Source organism: Euleptes europaea, chromosome 7, assembly GCF_029931775.1.
Source record: "Euleptes europaea isolate rEulEur1 chromosome 7, rEulEur1.hap1, whole genome shotgun sequence".
NCBI lineage: Eukaryota > Metazoa > Chordata > Lepidosauria > Squamata > Sphaerodactylidae > Euleptes > Euleptes europaea.
In genome coordinates, this window is record NC_079318.1 from 63068826 (window position 1) to 63090388 (window position 21563).

Genomic DNA, 21563 nt, shown 5'->3' on the forward strand with positions numbered 1-21563 from the left:
TAGCAAATGAGATTCAGTTTCAGCATACCTGAAAACTAGAATAGTTTGCTCAATTTTCCTCAAAATGTATACATCCACATTTTTTAAAAAATCTTCCTAATATACTGCTCTTACTCAAGCAAATCTGGCTGCTATACTTATTTTGAAGAACTTGCATAATCAGTATCTGTTCAGGGAAGGGAGCTGCTGTAGCAAGACTGTTAAAAAGTCCCTTTGGAAACATAATCCTTGTGAGCATTACAAACATGTTGCAAATAAATCCATTTAAGAAAGATAGTTTAACATAAATGGGGCCAAATGTTTTCTAGTATACTAAGATGTTTTCTGTGATCCATACACAATGTCTAGTACAAATGTGATTTTCCATGTAACTGGATTTTGAGATTTGTCATTATTTTAATGCTTTGGCTAGATCATTCATTAAAATAATTTCAATTCAGAATGGTAAGCTGCAGTACTGCAGTCCAAGCTCTGCTCACGACCTGAGTTCGATCCCGACTGGAGTTAGTTTCAGGTAGCCGGCTCAAGGTTGACACAGCCTTCCATCCTTCCAAGGTCGATAAAATTAGTACCCAGCTTGCTGGGATAAAGGGAAGATGGCTGGGGAAGGCACTGGCAAACCACCCCGTAAACAAAGTCTGCCTAGGAAACGTCGGGATGTGACATAACCCAATGGGTCAGGAATGACCTGGTGCTTGCCCAGGGGTCCTTTACCTTTAAGTATAAACTCAGTAGTGATTCAATATTGTATTAATGATTTCTGGATGTGTTTTCACCCCAAAGGATGAATCTGCTTCACATTTCCAAACACAATAAGTTGGTTTTCTCATTAAACTGAAAGATGGTGCAGCAGGGCAGAGATCAGCGATGAGCCCTGCCTCTGCTCTCAAATTCCAGCAGCAGCTCAGCAGTAACCCCTGATACAAACCATGCTATAAAGCACATGTCAGATGGCATATTCAGGCAGAACGCCAGCATTAAGAAAGCACTTATCTGTGGAGTTCTAGCCTCATGTGGGAAACGGAACATGTACATTGACTCTGAAGGTTCCGCCTGACAACCAGTGTGTTTAAAAAACAAACAAACGTGAGGCTCGCTCCAGCTTTTGTGGGACCTTCAGCAATGGGTTATATAGTTTTCTGAGAGGAACAGGGATATAACCAATCAGGGGCAAGCATTAGGGGCATGTTCTCAGTACAATTTGAAATACTAGTTACCTCTCCCACAAGGTGTGGCTGTGCTCCACAAATGACTGCCCATGTGGCAGCGCTGGCTCTGGGCAGTTGGGCACCTTATCTGCTCAACATCCTGGCATCTGACCAGCCTCACTGATCTAGAGTGCCAGCAACACCTCTGTTTTCTAAGAAAACTTCTTATCCTCTGAAGTACTGATTGTACCTGTTGGTCTTCACTGAACCAGTTATAAAAATAGCTGAGATGTTATCACACAGATGACTTCTCTTCCCTCTTCCTTTTGTAAAGAACAGAGCTTCTTTACGACTGAGGGCAGTCTCGCTGGGCTAGTTAAGAAAACAAGCCTATAATTCTAGACACAAGGTGCCCTGAGGGTGGGAACCAGAAATAAATTTCAGCTTCGTAAGAGTTAATTGATCCTGTTTTAAGAGGGCTCTTTGGGAACAAGAACCCGTCTCTCTCTCTCTCTCTCTCTCTCTCGTTTTTTTACCATGAAACCCATATACTGTAGAGGACACAGTGCACATATTCCAACTATATTTAGCAAGGATAGTCCCAATTTTCTGGGATTTGTTTTTAGTAAAACATTGTCCTCCTCTTTGCCTCTTAAGAGACTGCTTGTTAACGTGTGTAATACTGGAGTTCTAATTCTTCAAAGTTTAGTTGCTTCTTCAGAGTCAAGAAGTTTAATTTCTGCATGAGTGGATGCATCACATCATGTTTCTGGTGTTAACACATGCAAAGGAGTACTTAAGGCACCTTTTAGCCTGCCATTTCAATCACTGAGGCTTCTAAAGTATATCTTGATCTATTAATTGCATATTATATTTTTCTAACATCTGTAGCCAAAAGAACAGCATTTCCTTTGCTCTTCAGTCAGTGCAGGACAGTCTATGGCAATGTACATGAATCCTGCATAAAACAGGAGAGCTGTCAAGCCTTCAGCAAAGGGTAATAATGGTATAAGAATAATAAAGTGTACAACCATGCAGGTGCAGGCTGTGATCCTTGTTTTGAGTACTGGGGTGTAGTCTTATGTCCTTTTTCTAGAAGAAGAGTTGGTTTTTATACTCTGCTTTTTCTCTACCTTTAAGGAGTATTGAAGTGGCTTACAATTGCCTTCCCTCGCCACAATAGACACCTTGTGAGGTAGGTGGGGCTGAGAGAGTTAGGAGAGAACTCTCCGACTAGCCCCCAAGGTCACCCGGCAGGCTTTATGTGTAGGAGTGGGGAAACCAATCTGGTTCACAGATTAGAGTCTGCCGCTCATGTGGAAGAGCTGGGAATCAAACCCTGTTCTCCAGATTAGAGTTCACCACTCTTAACTACTACACCATGCTGGCTCTAATATGAACAAAAGTTTATTTAAAATATCTGTAAGCCACCTGTCATTAAAAATGCTTGAAGTGACTCACCACATTTAAAAGCAGCATAAATGATAGAAACAGCAGTTAAGAGAATCTGTAAAACAGTAAAGACAGGCAGGTATACAATAGTGTTGGAGGGTTTAATACTGCTAAGAGTGGGATCAAGAAGACCTGGGTTCAAATCCTCCCCTCAAGTTATGATGCTGAGGACTCTGCCTTGGACTGTCTCTCAGCTTAACATACTTCAGAGAATTGTTATAAGGATAAAATGAACAGGAGAACCAAGTACACTGCTCTGATTTCTCTGAAGGAAGGATAGGATAAAATGAACTGTGCAAAGCACCACTGAACCTTTTTTGAGTTATGGACCCCTTTGAGAATCTGCTGAAAGCTATGGACCCCCTTCGGAGAAAAAATGCACATAAACGCATACACCCAAAATTTTGCATACGCATTATTTTAACTAATAGCCACTTCCTCAAAAAAGCCACCCTAGAATAAATCCAAATTGTGCAAAGAAAATAAAAAGTAAACTTTTATTAAGCTCAAAAACTAAATTTCAGCAAGAAGGCTGCTGTTGTTTGGCTTGAGTAAGAAGTTGAAATTGTGGAGCGGTCTTTGACATGGCAATGTGCATGACATCTTAGACAAGCAACTGATTTAAACTTTTTAATTTTGATGGCCACAAGTGCTGAAAACCCTGACTTGCAAAGGTGTGTAGCAGCAAACAGCTCGCTTTGCCAGACAAGGGTAGGCTTGTGTCAAGGAACACCTGAATCCCCCAAGACTCTTTGAGTTGAGTTCATGTTGCATCATGTCCCTTTGTCTTGAAGTTGGTGAGGTCATCTTTGGCAAGGTCTGCATCACTGATGCTGCCTATGTCGGCAAGCACAGGATTACAAACCCACGTGTCTATTTTAAGGTCATCTAAGCAGAAGTAACCTTCAAAAGCATTAGGCAGGGTTTCCAAGTATCTTCTGATTTCTCCCTGCAGAGAAATTTACAAGGCTGCCACTTCAGCCTGTAAAAAGCACTTCCTCCTATTGTCTGCCTCCAATCTCGGGTGGAAGCTTGGCTAAAACAGCTATTTGTTTCTCAGCAATGTCTACACTGGTTATTGCAGGGCCTTGAATTGAACGATTTACCTCATTCTGATGGCCAAGCCAAGCATGAACTCCTCCCTGTCAAACTGTTTTGAGTGGACTTTCTCGGAAACCATTCTAGACTTTGTAACATGGCACTGGTGACCACTGGATGTTCCCTGATCTATACAGTAGCATCCCATGCCACCCTGCACTTATTTGGAGTGAAACAATACCTTCAAAACATAATTTGACATTGAAACTTTTTTTTTCATTCACAAAAAACAAGTAATAGGAAGGAAATCGAAGGAAAAAAAACTTTGCTTCACAGTCCCCCAGAAGCCCACCTATGGACCCCCCGCAATGGACCACAGATAAGAATCCCTAACATACACGGATAACACGGAATAAAATTCTTATTATAAAAGGAACCTTCCCCAACTTTCTGCAGAGATCCGACGCTATATCCTCTCGATTGCACAGAAAACACACCTCCTGCGTCCTTCAGCGGCACTCACAACTCACTCGAAGCTCCAACGCCACCCGCACGTCCAGTTCTGCGTGTTTTGCTTTGAACTTGAACTAAGTTCTGAGCGCCGGACTCCAAAGCCGCCACTACCTCCTCCGCTCCGCAAGGGACACTGTGAAAAGAATTAAGCATTTTTTCCCCCTTCTCCCTCCAATGAAAACACTTCATCCAGGGACTCGGTTTTCAGCTAGCAATGTCTGCGTGCGACAAATCCGAGTCTCACTTCCGCGCTGAAGGAAAGAGGGTGGAGCAAAAAAGGGAACTCAAGCAAAGGAAAGAAAAAGAAAAGGTTGAGGAAGGGAGGAGGGGGCAACTGCGCATGCTCCGTCGCCGTTGGCGCCAGCTGCGCACGCGCGGGCGGTTGTAACCGTCAGGGCAAGGAAAGAAACCCAAGAGTTCAAAGCCAAGCTCGGGACCCCGCCCCTCCTCCCTGAGTAACCGCCGCTGCCGTGCCGTTGGCCGGGTGACGTCCGCCTCGGTCACCTTCCAGCCCCCGACCTGTCCGGGCGGAGATGGTCGGTGTCTTCTCCCGGACCGGCTCTGGCGGTGAATGAGACAAGGCCGGGCCGGGCGGCGGGTAACCGAGTAAGGGATGTCGCCGCCGCCCCGCGACGCTGGGTCCTGCCGCTGCCGCCCCCGGCGGCTCCCGCGGCCTCCGCTCTCCTCAGGTTCCGGGTGTCGCCCGCCGCCGCCGCCGCCGCTCCGGGCCCAGGGACGACGTCGGGCTCGACCTCAGCAGTGACTCCCGTCGCTTCCCCTCACCGGGGACGGGACGGAGCGAGCAGGATGCAGGCGCCGCCGCTGCAGTACGAGTTCTTCAGCGAAGAGAACGCGCCCAAGTGGCGAGGGCTGCTGGTGGCCGCCCTTAAAAAGGTGAGGCGAAGAGCGGCGTGCGGGGAGGGGGGAGGGGGAGGTGGCCGGACGCCCCTCGCGCCCAAGAGGGCATCGAGTCTGAAAAAGGTACAGGAAAGGGCGTGCGGTCTCGGTATGCGCGTATGCGGATGAATAATGTGGTGAGGGTTGGCATTCCCCGATCAGTGTTGATCATCCCATTTAGGAAGGACTGGAGACATTCACTGGAGACAGATCACGATGGGTAGCCGTGTTAGTCTGTCACGAGCAGTAAAAAAAAAAAAAACAGCGAGAGTCCAGCAGCACCTTCTGCACTTCTGACAGGGTATGAGCTGCCCTGAGCCACAGCTCGTTTCTTCAGATACAGCCAGACTGTGATTCCATCCATCCTTAAGTAGAGACGAGTGAATTAGACCCACAATGGCAATGTAAATGTCAAAAGCGAGTAAATGACATCAGCAGGCGTGATTGGATTAGGTGTGATATGCACTGGCGCATTCTTGAGTTTTCAGACTCTTAATCAGTTTATCTTCATTTGCATATGAATGCTGTCATTCACCATAATGTATTGTTTTGGAACGTGCAGTGTAGCAGGTAACAGTTGGAGGGCCTTAGGACATATGTTCTGTCCCCCACCCTCATTGCTATCGCAGAGGCAAAACAAGCATGAGGAAAGTGTTTATGGCAACAGAACTTGCAGGCAAAGCATTTTGGATGGAGGCTGTCTTAGCAGCCCTTCTCAGATTGGTTCTCTAGAAAAGCTAATTCCTGGAGCTGACTGTAAGTACCAAGTGTTATGGACACATGAGTTGCACTTAAACTAAGTTTACAAGATGATAATTAACTGAAGCAGGAATGCAGAACATGGTATGTTAGGGCTCACAGTTAAGAGGAATATGAGGGTCTGCCATGTGGTACTAGTTTTCTTTTGTACAACCGCAAGCACCATTGTCATTGTTAGCACCAGTGTAGCACAGGCAGGTTTCAAAATGGTTCAAATAATATTGCATTTTGGGCAAATGTATTGTGTTGGTATAGGATAGCAGTTTTTTGAGTTACACAGGGTTTTAAATTCAAGCTGGAATGTTATGAGTCATTCGGGCATACTTGCTTAAATGAAGAGGAGGCCTGCGTAATTTGCTGTTGTGCTGTCATCCCTTTACTATTTATTGATTTATTTTTATTTACAGTCTGCCTTTCTCACTGAGACTCAAGGTGGATTACAAAATCTTTAAACAATACAATAAAAAGTTTGAGACATGGCCTACCAGAAACAATGCAAAAGTAGTGAAACGATCCAGTAAAAGCCTGATAATATGTACAATAAACAGAACAATAGGCTGCTACTTCACTATTCTTGCAGCTGTTTGGGTCTGTTTGGTCTGTGCCTGCTGTTTGGAGTTAAGTAACTAGACTTCTGTTCCACAGGAATCCATTGAGTTGTTCTGAAAGGCATAAACTATTTGTTATTAGGCTAACTTTAAAGAAAACCGCCGCTTTCTATCCACAGATTTTTCCATCATTTATAGTAAAACTAAGCAGCTTTGAGAGCTCTTGAACATTACTGAGGTATGTCCAGTCCATAGGACCTAATTGGGATGAGGATGGAATCTCTCCCTGACAAGCCTAAGTGCTGTGATCTTAGACTGGTAACTTAATTTGTCCCTTGGTATCAGTGTAGTTAACTGCTTTTTCTTAACCAATTTACTTCTGCCTGATGGTCATAACCCAAGTTGTAAGTTGGTCACATTGTGCAGGTAAAGTTGACTTCAGATCCCCAAAGTAGTCAGTGGTTGTGTTGCCCAACAGCAGAGCTGAGAAATAGAACACATCCATGGTATCTAGCTTCATATTTAATGGGCAAAACACACTTAATTTCCGTATTGAGGGTACACATTTTAATACTTTTACAAGTTCTGCAGTGTCAACTTGTACCTCTGCATCAGTATTTTGGAGCAAGAGAATAAATGAAGTTCAGCCAGAGTCTAAAGAATCTTTGTTGTATTTGAATTAAAACTAATTTTGCCCAAACATTCTACAGTTTCCTTTATCCTAATACATAAATCAGAGTAATCCTGAAAGTTGCTGGACTTTTAAATTGGGGACACTTAAAAATGTTCAAAGACACATCTTGGCCTTCTTGGATAGCAACCATCATTTCTTTCCTGGAAAGAAAGATTCTTCCACACTGTAAAGGTAGCTGGAGCTTGAAGGGGGAAAGTGCACTTGGGGCTTTGTTCAGAATGCGAAGTGATTTGATATTCTTCTGCCTCAGTTTCTAACCTCAGTTTAAAAAAAACCCTCAGTAGCATATCTGTGACTAGATCTCTCTTGTTGAAACATATTACATAGACAGGAGCTAATATGTATGAAGTGGAGTGTATGGGGCTTGAGCTATAAGTAGTGTGCACATTTTTGAAGCTTAAATTAAGTTGAGAAAATAGTCATGGATTTTTCTATTTTATATAAAAGTATGATTATTGTGTGTGAATGTTATTACTTGTAATTGAAATACATTGGGATGTAACTAGAGATGTGAAGGCCAGGGGGAAAGTGGGGGGGTCCATTTTTTCCCAAGGCCTTTTCCCCCAAAAAATTTGGAGAGTAATGAAAAAAGCTCCTATGAAATATTTTCTCTTTTCGAAGGAGAGAAATGCTTTCAAAGACAAGGCGGGCATGCTGTAGACATATACAGCTTTTAAATTCAAGATGCATTTATGCACCTAGAAGGATACCCAATCTTCATAAGGGGAGTATTACAGGACTTTCATTGCTTCCCAACAGTTACATGCCTTCTGTTGTTCTTTTGACTTGATGTGGTTGACCTTTTCAACTCTCCCTCAAACCGCTGTGACGTATTTACCTACAGACTGGATTAAAAGTAGCCTATTGCCCTACCTTGCAGGAGGGAGAAAAAAGATAAGAAGGAGGTGGGGCTGAAACTGTACCAAAGCTTCAGAGGAAAGCTGGAAGTTTCATTGAGAACGTAGCTGTTTCTAGCCAGTTAGCAAAAATTAAGGTTTACGGTATGTACTAAGATAGCACAGGGTGCATCAGTTGCAGTTTTTTATTTTAAGTATTGGGCATATTTGCAACAAAACTAAGGCCTTTATAATTTTTAAATTCCATAAATATGTAAAATATTGCGATTTTATATGCTAAGTAAGATGAATGATGCATTTTAAATTGTTAAAGCAGTAAAATAGTTGAGGTTTCATAGGATAGTAAGTATTGCAAATATTTCAAATATCCCCAAAATTTCCATTTCCCCCAAAAAACCTGAAAAAATGCCCCCAACCCCCCGCTTCAATTTCTGGAAATTTTACATCTGTATATGTAACACAGATGGCCATGTTTAAACCTCCTTGAAATCAGTGGCTGTAACAGGTTTAAGTCTTACTCTGTGCCACATAATCAAAATAGTGCACATGAGACTTTTACAGTGAAATCTTATGCAGAATAACTTCAGTTTAAGCCCATTGGAACCAAGAATTTTACATCACTGTAACTCCACTTAGGATTGGACTGTTAATTTTCCGAAGTATATTACTTCCTGATGTTTGCTTTGAATTATGGTTTGGAATATAAACTTAGTTTTTCTGTTGCTTCAATGCTAACTGTTTTGCTTGAGCGTCTCTTTGATAACTTGATAGAAGATATGCCCAGAAGGTGGGTGCACCCAAAACAGCTTTGAAAGATGACCACAGTGGTCCAATAGCTTCATAAGGGATTAGGTGGACCTTCATGTATGCCGGTCCCAAGCCGTAAAGGGGTTTAAAGGCCATTACCAGCACCTCCCAACAGAAGGAGGTCCCAAAATTGGGACAAATTGGGAACCAGTGTAGTTGGGCCAAGACTGGAGTGATATGGTCCCTACAACCTACTCCAGTCAATAGCATTCTGCACCAGATGAAGTTTTGGACCAATTCTCGAGGGCAGCCCTATGTAGAGCACATTGCAGTAATCTAATCTGGATGTAACCAGGGTATGTGCCACAGTGGCCAGATCTTTTCTGCCCAGGAAAGGCTGCAGCTGACTAGACGTTCAAAGCTGGTAAAAGGCACCCAGCCACACCTGCAACCTGCTTAAAATACGTGCAAATTTGGATTAGATGGCAAGGTGCCCATTACCAAAACCTGTCTAGTTTATTCCTTGATATTCTTATGCCCTGGGGGGGCTGCTCTTTTTATGCCCCAATCTAGACAGGTTTTCCGGGTAGCTTTGTTGATTCTGTTTGTGGAAGAATATCTTGACACTAAGAGTTGCTATCGTGACAAAATAACTTCATTACACAGTTTTATACTTGATGTAGATGCTTTTTAAATATGTATACTTAGTTTAAAGTTGTTATGCAGGACTCTTCCTTATGAAATAACTGCTATAGGAAGGGTTAAATATGTAGCTCTGCAACCAGATCGGGAGCTCTCTTAGAATCTGGAAAAGGAGCAACAGTTGAAGGAATGTTGAGGGGCAGTTGTTTGAAAGAGTGTACTGGCTGTGGCTGGAGATTATAGAATTATGAAGTCTAGGGAACTGGACAGAGTCTTTTTTTTTTTAACTGTTAAAAGGTAGTCATGTCCAGAAACAGTTACAGTTGGGAATGCAAGAGTACAAAGATACAGTTAATTTAAATGGTTAAGATATATGAAGAAGTATGTTTCTGAACTGATCCATTTGCTCAGGCTGCTAATATGTCAGCCCTTGGCCCACAGAACCAGAAATCACCACAAAGTCATATAGAGTCCAAACAGATGGCTTTTACTGATCAAATAGGCATACAGTGCAAACGAATAAAATGACAGCTATGAAAGGCTCACTAGCTGGGAGATATTATAAGGCAGGAAAGGCGGGAGATTACACGCAGGAATACAGTTTCCCAGGAGCTGAGTTCCCAGGCTTAGGCATGCGACCTTGGGGGGCAGACAATACAGCACAGAGACAGAGGCAATAACGAAACCGAGATAGCAGCCTGACATTCTGCTCCCCTCAAGGCCCCCTCCCAGTTCGCAAGGGGGCTGGCCTGTCCGGGTAAGCAATGTGAAAGGCGTCGACGAGGTCGGGGGCGGAGACATCCCGTGCGCGCACCCATTCGTCATAGGCAGGGGGGAAATGTTTCCAACGAACTAGATATTGGAGAGTGCCATGGTGAATACGGGAGTCAAGGATCTTGGAGACTTCGAAGTGTTCTTCCCCCCCCACCATGATGGGTTGCGCAGGCGGTGGGTCCGGATGCCACCGTGAAGATGCAACATGGGGTTTGAGGAGGCTTATGTGGAAAACAGGATGCACACGCCTCAAGGATTTGGGGAGAGCCAGTTCCACTGTGACAGGGTTTATGACCCGAGTAATGGGGAAAGGGCCAATGAATTTGGCGCTGAGTTTATGGCACGGTTGGGTGGAACGGAGGTTTTTGGTGGAAAGGTAAACCAAAGCACCCACTTGCAGATCCCCCCCGGGGGAGCGATGTGTGTCAGCTTGCGCTTTGTATTTACGTTTGGCCCGGTCGAGGTTGCTAACGAGCCAGGGCCAAGTGGTACGGAGGGCGTGTGCCCAGGAGGCAATGTCGGGGTTCCCCTCCCCCTCTACATCATCTGTAGGAACGATGGGACTGAAATCTTGTCCATACACAGCAAAAAACGGGCTAAAACCTGTGGATTGATGCATGGCATTATTGTAGGCATATTCTGCTAAAGGTAACAGTTCCACCCAGTTATCCTGGTGGTAGTTAACATAACAACGCAAATAACATTCAAGTACAGCATTGACACGTTCAGTTTGACCATCAGTTTGAGGATGGTATGCACTAGACAATCCCTGTTCCACCCCCACCAACTTGAGGAAAGCTTTCCAAAACTTAGAAACGAAACCACTTCCGCGGTCACAAATTATTTTACGCGGAAACGAATGTAAACGAAATATATGCGTCACGAAGAGGCGGGCCAGTTTCTGAGCAGAGGGGATCCCTGCACATGGAATCAAATGTATTTGCTTAGAAAACAAATCAGTAACAACCCACAACACAGTTTTACCCCCACTGAGAGGGAGATCAGTCATGAAGTCCATAGCAATCACTTCCCAAGGTCTGCTGGGCGTTTCAAGAGGTTGTAGCAGTCCCGGGGGTTTGCCCTGCGATCGTTTCGCAGCGGCACAAACGGGACAGCTGCGGATGAAGGAGTCAATGTCGGAACGCATTCCCCCCCACCAGAACTGTCTGCGCAATAAGTGAAGGGTCTTCAGAAACCCAAAGTGCCCAGCTGTTTTGGCTCCATGAGCTAAATGTAAAACGTCCTTCCGGAGAGCTTTGGGTACATACAATTTTGAGTCTTTGTACCAGGACCCCCCTTGTTCCAAAACACCAGGAGGTAGGGTATGAGCGGAACGTTCTAAAAGGCACTGGTCCCGAAGGACAGTTAAAAAGGATTCGGAGATGGGGAGTTTGGAGGGAGCCCCCCCGTCGGTCCTGGAGATCTGAGAAATAGTTATAGGGTTAGTGCTTACGTGCGGCGGCGCGCAGACTGCAGGCGGCTGAGCGGTCGGAGGGGTAGGAGGGGCGGGAACTCCGGTCTGTTGCGGTGGCGGCTGGGCAGCCGGTTGGGCTGGCGGAGCTTGCGAGTTAGGGAAGGTGTGTTGATGCTGGGATCGGGTTTGCACAGCCAGCATAGGTAGGGCCCCACGTTGCATAGGGGTGAACAGAGAGTTGGTGGGTCTTTCGAGTTTTACCGGATATTGTGGTAAACGGGAGAGGGCATCCGCGAGAACGTTCTGCTTCCCAGGGACGTGCTTCAGGGTGAAACGGAACTGAGCAAAGAACTCCGCCCACCGTTGTTGTTTCGCCGACAGCTTATGGGACCCCGTGAGGGCAGCTAGATTTTTGTGATCGGTCCAAACTTCAAAGGGTACTTTAGACCCTTCCAAGAATTGCCGCCATAAAGTCAGTGCATGATGAACTGCAGAGGCCTCTTTCTCCCAGATGGGCCAGTTTAATTGAGCGTGCGCAAATTTTTTTGAAAAGTAAGCGCAAGGGTGAAGAAGACCGTCCGGTCCTTGCTGGAGGAGAGCCCCTCCCATGGCTACATCGGAAGCATCGACTTGCACAATGAACATTTGATTTGGGTCTGGGTGCCGTAGCACCGGCTCCGAAGTGAAGAGGCGTTTGAGGGCCAGAAAGGCGGCTTGGCATTGCTCAGTCCATAGGATTTTTGCGGAGGGCAAGGCAGCCGAGCTTACTTTTCCTTTAGTTTTCAGCAGGTCCGTAATGGGTAGAGCCACTTGGGCGAAGTTAGGGATGAATCCCCGATAGAAGTTAGCAAATCCCAGAAATTGCTGTACTTGCTTACGGTTGGTGGGGGGAGTCCAATCGAGGACGGCTTGGACTTTGGCGGGGTCCATGCGAAGACCTTGGTGGGAGATGATGTATCCCAAAAACGTGAGTTTGCTTTGGTGAAATTCACACTTAGCTAGTTTAGCGAACAGTTGATGGTTACGCAGGCGTTGTAGAACTTCCCTGACCAGAGTCACATGCTCGTCCATAGTTTTTGAATAAATGAGAATGTCATCTAAGTAGACCACCACCCCACGATATAGAAGGTCATGTAGGATTTCATTGATGAGTTGCATGAAGACCCCCGGGGCCCCTTTTAATCCGAACGGCATTACAAGGAATTCATACATTCCGAAACAGCTAGAGAAGGCAGTGAGGTGTTCATCTCCTTCGCGGATACGGACTCGGTAGTAGGCTTCCACCAAGTCTAATTTAGAGAACACACGGCCTTCCTGTAATTGTCCCAAAATATCCGATATTAATGGGATAGGATAGGCGTTGGTCTGGGTAACCGCATTGAGCTTTCTGAAGTCAATGCACAGGCGAAGGTCGCCCTCTTTTTTCCGGACGAAAAACGCGGGGGCCGAGTTTGGGGCATTCGAAGGGCGAATGAACCCTCTGGCGAGGTTTTTGTCTAAAAAGTCCCGGAGGACAGTGCGCTCGGAAGCGCTCATAGGGTAAATCTTACTTTTGGTTAATGTGCAGTCCTTTACTACTTCAATCGCACAGTCTGAGGCCCGGTGGGGGGGTAAGGCATCACATTCCCTAAGGTCGAAGACATCTTCAAAGTCCCGGTATACAGCGGGTAGAGCCGGTGGTACTGGGGCAGTAGAGGTTAACGCTGGAACGGGCGGAAATGGCAGAGCAAAGTTTTGCCGATGCTGGTCGCAGGTGGGACTAGCGAAAGAAATAGTGTTTGTTTCCCAATCAATACTGGGACTATGTCCTTTAATCCAGTTAATTCCCAAGACCACTTCAAATCGGATAGGGGCTATAGTGAAGTCTATTTGTTCCCAGTGGGAACCAATTCCCATTGCCACCCCTATGGTGCGATGATCAACTGGACCCCCCTGGAATTGGCTCCCGTCCATTTGAGCAAATTGGACGGGGGCGGGTAAAGCCTCAGAGTCGGCTCTGAGTGCAGCAAACGTGGCTTCGCTTATGAGAGTGCGACAGCAACCGGAGTCAATTAGTGCTTTGACGGGGATTTGTGGACCTCCGTTAAGTTGTTGTAAAACTGCATCTACATAGACGGTGGAGTCCACTTCTTTGATTTTGGTAGGAGCATTCGGTTTGATAGGAAGATCCTGAGAGGTCTGTGGAGATGCTCCATTCACCACAGACCGGAGCCGTTTTTTGACAAGTCGAGGGGAGATTCCAGGTTTAAGGCTGGAGAAATCCAAGGGTTTTCCTCATCCGAAGAGGGAAAGCTGTCCCCCAATGGGGCACTTGTAATCCGAGACCCGGCGGGGTCGTTGGAAGCAGGCAGGGAGGCTGGGTCCCCGGCATGGAGTGCAGAGGGTGTGGGCCTTCCCGGAGCTGCGCTGCGGGTGGCCGCGGTGCCTCTGCGTGGTGGACGACCTCGGGCGCGGGTTGTCGTGCTGGGACGAAATAATTCCTGGCGGCGTGGGCAAACGGCTGCAAAGTGGCCCATTTCTCCGCATGTAAGACAGGCACCCCTCTGAAATCGGGCTTCACGTTCCTGGAGCGGACGTGGGGGATTTCGTGGGACGAGCAGTGGTGCCTTGGGTTGAGGCTTTTGGGTGCCCTTCTCCTTGTGCTTTTGACGGACGAGAGAAATAAAGCGGCGGCGGCTTTCCACTTCCTCGGCTAATAGGATCCAGCCTTCGAGGGTATCGGGATCGCCCCGCATGTAAGACCAGTTCAGAATGTCAGGATGCAAGGCTTCCCTGAAATGATGGATTAGGGTGGTCTCGGGCCAACCTACAATTTTACTTGCCAGTCGCTGAAATTCATCGGCAAATTCCCGAACTGTAGCAGAGCCTTGTTTTAATTGTAAGAGTTCCGTTTTGGCTCTTTCTCCCAGGAAGGGGTCCTCAAACCTCCTTCTCAGGGCAGTCATGAAGTTGTTGAGGGAACGAATCGCACGAGAGCGGGTGTCAAACTGGAGGACCATCCAGTCAGCCGCTTTGCCTGTCAGGAGGGAAGCTACGTACCGCACCCGGCTATCTTCCGTGGGGAAAAGTTGACCTTGTTCTCGCATATAACTGTCCACTTGATGCAAGAAACAAGGCAAAGTCTCAAGAGATCCGTCATACGTAGTCCTCAATTTGAGTTGCTTCCAAGGGCCGGGCGCGGGCTGACCCGGTTGCACGGGTGGTCCGGGCGGAGGAGCAACAGGAGCTCCAGGAGGCAAGGGTGGAGCAGGCACATTAGCAGGTGGTTGCACGGGTGGTCCGGGCGGAGGAGCAACAGGAGCTCCAGGAGGTAAGGGTGGAGCAGGCACATTAGCGGGTGGTTGTACGGGTACCCCCTGACCCGGTATCGGAACGGGCTGTCTCTGAGCTATCAGGGTTTGTTGTAATTGCCTGTTCTCGTGAAGCATAAGTTCCATTACTTCTTGGAGTTGATCAACACGGTCGGAGAGCTCCCGATTCTGGGCTCGTAAAAGATGAACCTCCTCACTTGGGCCCCCAGTAAGATAAGGCTTACTGGTTCGGAAGCTCGTGGCCCATTGAGAGCTATCCCCATATAAATCCTCGTCTTCAGACTCATCTGAGTCTCGACGTCGGTCAGCCAAACGGCGTGCGCGTTGGGTCGCACGCGACGGGACAAACGCCGGGGAAAAAGTTAGACCTGATAGTCCCAGTACATAGTCCTTGGGGCGCGTGTCCACGTTCGCCTGATTCCTTGCTGCAGCCGCCCTGGCTGCTTCCGCCGCCTCTCTCTCTCTTGCGACCCTAGCCGCTTCGGCGGCTTGCTGATCCGCAAGAACTTTGGCGTTCTCAAGTCTTAGGGCAGCCTCTGCCGTAATGCGCGGCAAAAGTTCTGTCTCGAGGAGCAAGAGTATGGGGTCAGGTTCCCCGCCCAGCAGAGGTTGTACTCGAACCGCCAGTGCGGATGCCTCGGCTCCAAACGTCGGGGTCAAAACTTGAGCCAAGGTGGCTACCGGGGTGTCCTTTGTACATTCCACAAGGAGAAGAGCGGTGCTAATAGCGACTCGCTTGGCCTCAGCCTGGCAGCTGGCCGCATCCGGGATCAGGGAAAAACCCTCCGGCGGGGCTCCCGCCATGGTAGAAAGAGTTTGTCGAGAAATAAGATTATCCAAAAGTCCAGTTAATATTTGTAAATCCTCAGTCGCCAATCGGGCATCGTCCAGTAATTGATCCAAGTCTTGAAGATCTAAACGAGCATCAGTATCCTCCGATGTTAACATCCAGAGACGTCCTGTAAGAGATTGCCACTGCGCGTGTACCAGTCCCCTCAAGCGGCAAACCTCTCGGTTCGTCCGGAAAAGTTCAGCGATTAAGTCCTGTAACAGAGTAGGGTCCTCTGAGAAGGGCTCCAGGGTAGTAGATCACCTGGAGAGCTGCACAGCTCCCATCCAAGCGGCAGGCGAACCCCCCTGGGCTCCAGCCTGGCTAGGAGAACGGTGAAGATGTGAGATAGCTGTCATAATGTCAGCCCTTGGCCCACAGAACCAGAAATCACCACAAAGTCATATAGAGTCCAAACAGATGGCTTTTACTGATCAAATAGGCATACAGTGCAAACGAATAAAATGACAGCTATGAAAGGCTCACTAGCTGGGAGATATTATAAGGCAGGAAAGGCGGGAGATTACACGCAGGAATACAGTTTCCCAGGAGCTGAGTTCCCAGGCTTAGGCATGCGACCTTGGGGGGCAGACAATACAGCACAGAGACAGAGGCAATAACGAAACCGAGATAGCAGCCTGACATAATACAGATTTTAAAAGTAATATAGGTTTGAACATTTTATGATTTTTCTTCATAACAGTTCCCCTTTAAAGAAACAAATTGATAACTTCTCATACCCATGTACAAGGGAATTGTTCAGAAAGTGATTTGTTTCTAAACTGGAACTTTGCAATAAGCATGTGAGAATCGGATACTGTATACTCAGAGGAGCAGTTGAAAAAAATCTGAGTGGTATGTGCATGTGATAAAGTAAGGGTCAGTGAAGAACCCTACTTGGATCCATTATCTTGGTATAACAGGCAGTAGCAGAGTGAGGTGCTGTTTGCCTGTTTCACCACAGCGACCACTGATGCTGTGTATCCACATTCCATCAGCCGTTTCTCTGTCTCTACATTGCTTATTCATGTTTCTGAGGCTGCAGGATTGTGACAAGGGATGATTCCTGTCTTGCAAATACCACTATCGCAGCTGACATCGTCAAGAGATCTGGTAGCCATGGTCTCCGTGACAAGTGCATATCAATTAGTATTGCCTCTACTTTCAACTATGGGCGAAAACGCATGGTTGCTTTAGCCTCCTTTATTCCCTGTTTCAGCAAGGATTCAGCCAGGATCAAACGCGTGTATTTTGCCGAACGTGCGTTTGATCCTGGCTGAATCTTGGCTGAAACAGGGAATAAAGGAGGCTAAAACAGCCATGCGTTTTCACCCTATATCTGATCTTTCGAGGACTCTGTAAATAGGGCTGATGTGAAGAAAGGAATGGAGCTGGGCTCAACTGTACCAGAGCATCTGTGCTCTTTGCTGTTGAATACAGCAACTGTAATAAATCTTCTCACCTTCTGAGATGAAGTGACCAGATCCATGGTGGGGATGCTAAAACATTGCCACTGAACTGAACACGTTACAGTGGAGGCCTTCCTCTGCCTCCTTAAGAGTTTTTCTGCTCAGTCCAATCTACCAAAGGGTTTGCCTATCTTGCCCCCTGTTCTAACTTTTGTGATACCAGATGCTTCTCTGTCCAAATAAAGATAAAATCTCCTCCTGCAGATCATGCAAGTGCATTCCTCCACTCCTACTTCCTGGTGGTTCCAGATTCCTTGAGCCATTAGTCCTTGCACATAAAACCCCTAGCCCTTCAAGTTACCATCTGTTGTTACCACTGTCTTGAAATTGACTCCATAGTGTCCCCTCTTGAAAACCAGTTCTCTTGCATCCACAATCCTAGTCCTACTTTAATGCTGTTCAGGACCTGGATTAATGAGTTGGATGGGCAAGTAATCAAAATGCCTTGTAGTCTCCGATGGGCAACTAGTGCTACAAGGATTTTTGTGAAACCTTGGGGCTGTCATAAGAGTTGAGAGCAGTGCCCTGTATTGATAATGAACGTAGTGGTATGCAAAGCACAAAAATCTCCTGCATTTCTGTTGTGTACATGAATGTGGAAATAGGCCTTTGTGCTTTATTTTATTTAGTTACATTCATTGTGATACTTTTCTCCCCAGTGGGGAACCAAAGGATCGGTTGTAGATTCAGCGGGTTGGTTCATCTACGGCCTTAAACCACGAATCTTTTAGCTCTGGTCCTTAGGCTTGCACATTTGGCCATGCCCAAGTTTTAGACCTGCAATAAGAAGGGAAAAGCAAATGTTCAGGAAGGGTGTTCATCTAATCCTTCCCTCCCTGCATGAAGTCTATCGAACCTAGAAGATCTGTCAGGTCTAGGGCAGTTGATTTCACTGCCTCTGTTTTGGTGTTTCTGTCTAACACTGCTCTGACATTCTCTTTTTCTCCTCCGAGGCTCCAGGCGTCTTGAGCAGTGGGTTATTTTCCTTGATCCATCCGGGGAAGGCAGGACAAAAACCAAACTTCCTGTCTTCCTGGCGGGAAAATAGCCTGGAGCAGCCCAGTTTCCTCCTGCCTTCGTATGGGGAAAGTAGGTTTCTGACGCAGCTCTGTGCTCAGTCAGAGTAGATTAGTTTTCTCTCTCTCTTCTTCCTGTCTAAATCTTACAATCCGTTTTTTTCTAAGCCTCCTATCTTTCTAACCCCCCCCCAACCTTCCCAGTGTTTGTTTTCCACCTTTCTGCTGGGTTTGTGTCTTTAGCTGAGGGGATCGGGAAGAACGATCCAAAATGGCCGACGCCATTAGCCCTCGGGAGGACGATTTATTATCGGTCGAGGATTACCAGCTAGGACTGGTACAATCGTCCAAAACCCTTTCCGACTCTCCCAACGGCCGCAATAGCGAGCCCTTAGGGAACGAGACGGGGGACACGCTGGAAAGCGCGGAGAGCGAGCCGCTGCAGGCAGCGCCAAAAAAAGGCGCGAAAGACCGCACCGGCTAGACACGGAGCCGGGGAGAAGAAGCGCGGTTCCAAGCCTGCCGGCTCTTCAAAAACAATCGGCCACAAGGTGAAAGGGGGAAAGAAGCCTCATTCTTCCCCTATATCTGCGCCTGAGAGAGCACCCGCGACCCCTTCAGCGGCTGTCTCCCCGGTTCCAGTGGATGATCCCTCCCGGTCTGGAGTTGGTAACGTACCCCCCCCCTCTCATGAAGAGGCGGGAATTCGCCATTTTACTCAGCAAGAAACTGATGATATGATTAATTATGCCTTACAAAGACAATGGCAAGCCTTCCAAGCTTACCAATGCAGGATTCCCCCTCCCTTTCCTTGGGCGGCCCCCCCTCCTCTCCCCCCCCCCATGGGATCTCCTCCCAACTTCTCTGATCAGGCTTACAGGGACAATTCTGGGGGACTGCCAGGTCCAAGTCAGATTATTCCGACCCAGACTCAGCCTCAGGCTCCTGTTCCAAAGCAGTGGCCCACCAAGGCTGCACTAAAATCCAAGGGCCCTGAAATCCAACCTAGACAGTTAGAATCTACTTTATCCACAGAATAAGATATTGAATTAGAGGAGGGCGAGTTTGATTCCGATGAGGAGTCCTCACACTCAGATGAACAACCAAATAGACTTTTTAATGGGGATGAATACCAATCCTTGCTGGCTAAGGCAATCCTAGCCTTAGAATTAAATGAAGAGGAATCCTCTCCTGAGGAAAATGCACCTAAGCTAAAACAAGGGGTTAAGGAATGTTTTCCACGAAAGAAATCACCTAACAATCTGGTCCCCTTTCCCGACCTGTTCTATAGAACGGTCAGGGAGGAATGGGATAACCCCTCTGCTACAAAACAGGTGCCCCCGGCAATTAAGAAATTATATTCCTTGGCACCACATGCCATGTCTCTACTTAAGGTTCCCCCTGTCGACGCACCAGTGGCCGATTTACAAAATCCAGGCCTCGTGCCTGAGGATGGCATGGGTACACTGAAGGACCAGCTTGACAGAAAGTCTGACTCCCTCGTCAGGAAAGCCCATGAGGCTGCTGCCTTATCTATTCAGGCAAATGCCACCATGTCTATATTCGCAAGAGCCTCTTTTCTATGGATCAAGAAATTGATCCAACTGGTTCCTGATGAGAATATCAGGGTCATTGGCGGTCTAGAGAGAGTTCTAAGCGCAGTAAGTCTAATGGCGGATGCCTCATTAGACTCTATCTCCTTCTCTGCCCGCTCCATATCATCAATTTCTGCAGTCAGACGGGCCCTCTGGTTAAGAGCGTGGCCAGCGGATTTTAGGGCTAAAACCACCCTTATGGCTTATCCCATTCAAGGGGAAAAACTATTTGGAGAAAAGTTAGAAAAAATCTTAATTGAAACAAAAGATAAAAAGCACGTCATGCCCCGGCAACTACGTAGAGAACAAAGGTCTGTTACCTACCAGCCCTTTCGTTCCTTTCGCCCCTCTAATAGGGGCCGGTCAGAATATAAGAGAGGGTCATGGAACTCTAACTTCAGATCATTCCGCAGAGGCGGCAGGTTCCAAAGACCTCAGTCCAGCAACAGAGCCGACAAAGGGGACAAGTTCCCCAAAACCAACACCCAGTGGCGCCCAACCCATGGGCATAGGGGGAGGCTTCAGTTGTTCAAGCAGGCGTGGTTGGCCTCCAATCCGGACAATTGGGTTTCCAGGATAATAACCGATGGTTACCTTCTGGAATTCTCGAACAAACCACGAGACCGGTTCATTTATTCCCCGATCCCCCTCAAGAGGGAGAAAAGGGACAGAACACTCAGGGCCATTCAGCATCTCCAACACATCAAGGCCATAGAACAAGTACCCATGCAGGAGAGACATCAAGGAGTCTACTCTATATTTTTCACCGTCCCGAAGAAAAATGGGGACTGGAGAGCCATTTTGGATCTCAAATATGTAAACAAGAAAATCATACGCAAACATTTCAGAATGGAAACGCTCCGCTCTATAGTGGAATCCCTGCGCCCAGGTACGTTTATGACAGCAGTAGACTTAACAGAAGCGTACCTGCATGTACCTATTCATCCACATCACAGGCGATTTCTCAGGTTTGCAATTGGCCAGCTCCATTTTCAATTCACAGCACTCCCCTTTGGTTTGGCCTCCGCCCCGAGGGTCTTTATGAAGATCCTCGTAACCATCGTGGCAGCCATCAGACAGGACGGAATCCAGGTACATCCGTACCTGGACGATATCCTGATCTGTGCCCAATCCAGAACTCAGTCTCTCCAGCATACATCCATTGTAATGCAATCTCTCCAACAGCATGGGTACTTGGTCAATTTCAAAAAGAGCTCTCTCACTCCCTCTCGCTCCCTGATTCACCTAGGGGTCCAGATAGACTCTCAGGCAAACACTTTATCTCTGCCCCCAGAGCGAATTTTCAAGATCATCACATTGACATCAACAATCATAAAAGCTCGGTCAGCACGTCTAATGCGGCTGGCGAAACTCCTGGGCCTGATGATCTCTTGCATAGCAGTGGTCCCATGGGCAAGATTTCATTCAAGACCCCTACAATGGTTTTTAGGACCCTTCCAGAAACACATAGCCAGGAAAAGGGACAAGCTTGTCCCTATTACACAGAAAACAAAACAGGGTCTGTTATGGTGGACACGCAAGTCCAATCTACAGAGAGCCAGTCAGTACATTCACGAAGAACCATTGCAGGTGTTCACAGACTCCAGTCTGGAAGGATGGGGCGCCACCTTCAACAAACACATGGCCCAGGGACGCTGGTCACCACACGAGACAAAACTCCACATCAACATCCTGGAGTTGAGAGCAGTAAGGTTAGCCCTGATAGAGTTCTCCGATTCCCTCAGAGGGTATCATGTTCTTGTGAGGACCGACAACACCACTACAAAGGCACACATCAACAAACAGGGAGGAACGAGATCGTCCTCCCTACATATGGAAGCAGTGACATTATTCACCTGG

The 21563-nt window shown here is 47.2% G+C and overlaps 1 protein-coding gene across 2 annotated transcripts in view; it reads left to right on the top strand.

Annotated features, from left to right (window-relative positions):
• Window positions 1-4515: 4515 nt before the first annotated feature.
• SOS1 (SOS Ras/Rac guanine nucleotide exchange factor 1) overlaps window positions 4516-21563 on the top strand; it is a 75572-nt gene continuing 58524 nt past the window's right edge. For both annotated transcript variants that reach the window (XM_056853671.1, XM_056853672.1), the window contains exon 1: window positions 4516-5045. In XM_056853671.1, coding sequence (XP_056709649.1) covers window positions 4959-5045 — 87 coding nt within the window. In that variant the 5' untranslated portion in view covers window positions 4516-4958. The remainder of the gene's footprint in view (window positions 5046-21563) is intronic.